Here is a 4,941-nt window from a genome sequence, read left to right on the forward strand (position 1 = left end):
CGGGGGCCGCAGCCGGCCCGGGTGGGCCAGTGCAGGGCCCCTCAGACCTCCGCCACCTCGCTCGGCACGGGTCCCTCTATTACTCTCTCTTATCAGGATTTTGAGCATGTGTGCACACATGCCTGGCATGTAGTCAAGCTGCTAGTGCTGGATTTGAACCACAGTTGGCCATGTGGGATGGGGCTCTCTGTGTGTGGTGCTTATTGCTGTGCTTTGGAGTCGCCCAATATTATGGAACTTTATTTAGTATCTCTTTACCATTCATTTCCTGTTTCTGTCCTTAACTTCCCTGATCATTTTTTCATTCTTTTCGGTCCATGTCTGCTGTTTACCATAATCCTAAATCTCTCTCCTTTTCTACCACATCTTGTCATTTCATTAGTTATCAAGACCATCATCAGAACTATGTCAAAGCTCTATTACCCCTTTAGCATTAGCTTCATTTAAATATGACATGACCACTTGACATACTTACCCTCTCTCATTTCAGATTTTGAGATGGGGACTGAGAACAAGGAGGTAATTCCCAAAGAAGAAATTTCTGAAGAATCTCAGCCACTTGGGTCAATATTTGAAAAGCTTCCAAAAGTGGTTTACCAGGGTCATGAGTTCAGAGCAGCATGTGAAGAGGACTTACTGGAAGGACATTCGAGAGAATCCACAGAAGATACTATAGAGCAGATGTCTCCTCAGGAGAGAGACTTTACATCAGGGGTGATTATCTTTAAGAAATCACCCTCTAGTGAGAAAGACCAGGAGAATAATGATAGTGAGAGATCCTATAGTCCTAGCCCCAAATTGGTTATACAGCAGGGAGATACTACAGCACAGGGAAATAGTATGTTCTCTACCTCTGGCCACAACTTCATAGGGAATTTAGAACCTAACAAAACACAGAGAAGTTCTTTGGGAGAGAAGCCTCACACATGTAAAGAATGTGGGAAAGCCTTTAATCAGAATTCGCATCTCATCCAGCACATGAGAGTTCATAGTGGAGAAAAACCCTTTGGGTGCGAAGAATGCGGGAAGACATTTGGAACTAATTCAAGCCTTCGAAGGCACCTGAGAATTCATGCTGGAGAGAAACCGTTTGCTTGTAATGAATGTGGAAAGGCCTTCATTCAGAGTTCACATCTTATCCACCACCATAGAATTCATACTGGAGAGAGACCCTATAAATGTGAAGAATGTGGTAAAGCCTTCAGTCAGAATTCAGCCCTTATTCTACACCAGAGAATCCACACTGGAGAGAAACCTTATGAATGTAATGAATGTGGGAAGACCTTCAGGGTTAGCTCCCAGCTTATTCAGCACCAGAGAATTCATACTGAAGAAAGATACCATGAATGCAATGAGTGTGGCAAAGCCTTCAAGCATAGCTCAGGCCTTATTAGACACCAGAAAATTCACACGGGAGAAAAGCCTTATCTGTGTAATGAATGTGGGAAAGGCTTTGGTCAGAGTTCTGAGCTTATCCGACATCAAAGAATTCATACAGGGGACAAACCCTATGAATGTAATGAATGTGGGAAAACTTTTGGCCAGAACTCAGAGATCATTAGACATATTAGAATTCATACTGGTGAGAAGCCCTATGTATGTAAGGAATGCGGGAAGGCCTTCCGGGGGAACTCAGAACTTCTTAGGCATGAGCGAATTCACACTGGAGAGAAACCCTATGAATGTTTTGAGTGTGGAAAGGCTTTTAGGCGGACCTCTCATCTTATTGTCCACCAGCGAATTCATACTGGAGAGAAACCTCATCAGTGTAATGAGTGTGCAAGAACCTTTTGGGATAATTCTGAGTTGCTTCTCCACCAGAAAATTCATATTGGAGAGAAACCTTATGAGTGTAATGAGTGTGAGAAAACATTCAGCCAGCATTCCCAGCTTATCATCCATCAGAGAATTCACACTGGGGAGAAACCCTATGAGTGCCAGGAATGTCAGAAGACCTTTAGTCGGAGTTCTCACCTCCTCCGACACCAGAGTGTTCACTGTATGGAATGATCTGCAAGATGGGAAAACTTTTTGTGGGAAAGCTGAAATCACACATCCATTTGTTTATAATCTACAAGTTCTCTGATCCAGTGAATGGACACTGTCCTTCCACTGATGTTTAAGCAGTTGGTCAAGAAAGATGAGGCACCTTGAAAAATTATTGAGAAGTTTCAATGTATGTAGTTAAATCACAAAAGCTGTTTTGGGCCTTAATTTTTCTCTCTCCTCTTTTCCTTCCCTTCCTTCCACCTCCCTTAGTGGATCACATATTGGAGGTCTGTGCCAAAGCTAATCTAAATTATTTCTCTTTGAGAAAAGTGAAGAAATAGGATTCTACCGCCTATTAAGAACGACAGAAATGATTCATTGTATGTTATCCCCTGAAATGTTACAAAGTCATGACCTAAAATACCCATCTCATTCTCTTATCCACTGTTTAGCATTGAAATAATTTAGTAAGCTTTTATTAGCCTCAAAATCTTCCAGCCATGTGATTCACTTCCCTTAGAAGATGGCAGCATTAATGAAGAAACAGAATCTTGGGCCATTTCATATCCAGTAGGCCTCATTCATTTTTAGGGAGTGCCATGATGGAGGAAACCAACAGGCAATTTGCAAGATTGTAAGTGAAGACCTTAGAATCCAGCTGTGCTGATTAGGCAAGACCAGGGGGAAGACAAATGAGGCCAGACTTCTGTGCATGAGCAGAAGTGGCTCTTCAGCAGCTATTCCCACCTCAGGATTGCCCAGACTGGCCAAGCATCCTGTTGCATATACTCCTGCCACTGCTCATAGATCCTGTGTCAGGAAGTAGCAGAGAGGACTGTGTGGCTTCACTGCCACAGGGCACACGACCATAGTGATGAGCAGTTCATGTGACGAACCAAGGCCAAGCCTTGGCAAAGCACTTAAGCTCTCATGACTTGGAACCTACTGCTGGGGGCCCAGGCTGACAGGCCAGCACATGACAGAATCTGCTTGGTTTGCCCCTTGGTCTTGGGATTCTTTCTTTGTGTTCTCCATGTGTTTTCTATATTTTGCTATATATTATTTCTTTCAGAAAACATCTTCCAGTTTTCATGTGTCCATGTTTCTGAGATTATGAGTGGTAATGTGGGAATTACACTAATGGGGATCCAGCAGGCCTATGGTCTGCTTTTAGAGCTAGACTTTGACCCAGTTCACCTGTTGCTCCCTGATTTTCTCAACTGTAAAATGAAGAGAGTTGGACTAAATGATCTCTGAACTTTTAACCAGCCTAATAATTTCTTCATCTTTAATTTTACTTATTTTCATTGTTCTATTCTTTAGTTGTTCCTTTATTATACTAATCATTAATATTAATATATTGAGTGTTTACCATATACCAGGGACAGGAACAGTTTACATTTTTATTTTCACAGTATCTTTATGATATGGTACTTTTTTAAAGAAAAAAACCCCAGCTTTATCAAGGTATAACTTACATAAAATTCACCTGTTTTACATGATCGGTTTAATGATTTTTAATTAATTTACAGAGTTGTACAACCATCAGTAAGTGTTGTGCTTATTCTCACTCCAATTTAAAAGGGGCAGAGGGGGGATGTTAAGTAATTTACCTGCGATCACACAGCCAGTAAGTGCTAGAGCCAAGTCTCCAACCCTGGTCTGTGCTCTTAACCACTATGCTGTACTGCAGATGGATTCGTCACTGCCTTATTTGAAGTCCTTTGCACATTTTGATTACTATTTACACAGATTTGAATATAATGAAAACCATGTCCTAGGAAACAACTGGTCACAGCCCAAATCCACAAAGTGGGTTTATTCTGTACTCTACCGTAGGTATCTCCCCTTGTTTATAACTTTGACTTGAGGAAAGGGCTGTTCAAATAAACAGTTGGTTACACAGTGTCCATGTCCTTTCAGGTCCTGCCTCTTAACAGTCAAAATCTAGAAGAGAGTTCTAGGACCTGCCTGGTCCTTTTGGGTGATCATAAGTGCAATGTGCTCTCACATTCTTTTCTTCATTACTTGAGCTCAAACTGAATTGCGCACAGACCACATCTTTTATGATACCTGGATGTCACCTGTCCTTTTAACTTCTAATTCCTGTGTTCACATATTTTGTTTCCACATTCACCTATTCTCAGCCTTGATAGAGAATTCAGCACTATTTCAAGGTCCTCTGGAAGAATCTACTCACATATCCATGAGCAATAAGGACTTCACTGAAGATGCTGTGTAAGATGGAGAAGGGTTCACGGACATTTTTCTAAACATTTTGTTCTTAGAAATCCCTTATTATCCACCAGCAGATGGTGTAATGGTTACGTCACTGGACTGCCACATAGTCGACCACAGTTCAAGTCATGGACCTAATGGCTTAAAATTCACACTGGGGGGACCAGCAGTTAGCGTAATGGCTATGTCGCTGGACTCCCACGTAGTCGACCATGGTTTGAGTCCTGGACCCGGTGGCTTAAAACTCACGCCGGGCGCGTGTGCGTGCATGCCCAAGATCCCCAGAGGAGAATGGAGAAGAAGGGATTGCAGCGTGGCCATCCCCCCAGTGAGTAAATTCTCGCTTTCTGTCTCTCTGGCGAGCACTTGTGCCCTATAGCAAAAATCTCTTAAAACGGGGGTTGGCAGATAGTATGGTAGTTAAGGGTGCTGGGCTCAAATGACCGACCGTGGTTCAAGTTCTAGACCTAATGGCTTACTTTCTCACTCTGTCCCTCTCTGGTCAAATTTAAATAAATAAGTAAATAAAGTTAAATAAAGTAATTTTTAAAATAAAAAGAAGACCCTTCTTGGCCAAATTGCTAGTGAGGTTTCTTCTCTCTGTCCTCCTCTCTCAGGGCTTAGTCACCTACCTCATCATTTTCTCTTACCAGATATCCAATCCATTCCTTCTTCCCCTACCCAGCTCAATTAACTTCTTAAATCGATCACTGC

At 42.2% G+C, this 4,941-nt stretch overlaps 1 protein-coding gene across 1 annotated transcript in view; it reads left to right on the forward strand.

Annotated features, from left to right (window-relative positions):
* The window catches only part of ZFP3 (ZFP3 zinc finger protein), a 20,692-nt gene extending 16,353 nt beyond the window's left edge, over positions 1–4,339 (forward strand). Inside the window, exon 2 of the mRNA XM_006151879.3 lies at positions 491–4,339. Coding sequence (XP_006151941.1) covers positions 491–2,010 — 1,520 coding nt within the window. The 3' untranslated portion in view covers positions 2,011–4,339. The remainder of the gene's footprint in view (positions 1–490) is intronic.
* The last annotated feature ends 602 nt before the right edge of the window (positions 4,340–4,941 follow it).

Source organism: Tupaia chinensis, unplaced genomic scaffold (assembly GCF_000334495.1).
Source record: "Tupaia chinensis unplaced genomic scaffold, TupChi_1.0 Scaffold000330_1, whole genome shotgun sequence".
Classification (NCBI taxonomy): Eukaryota; Metazoa; Chordata; class Mammalia; order Scandentia; family Tupaiidae; genus Tupaia; species Tupaia belangeri.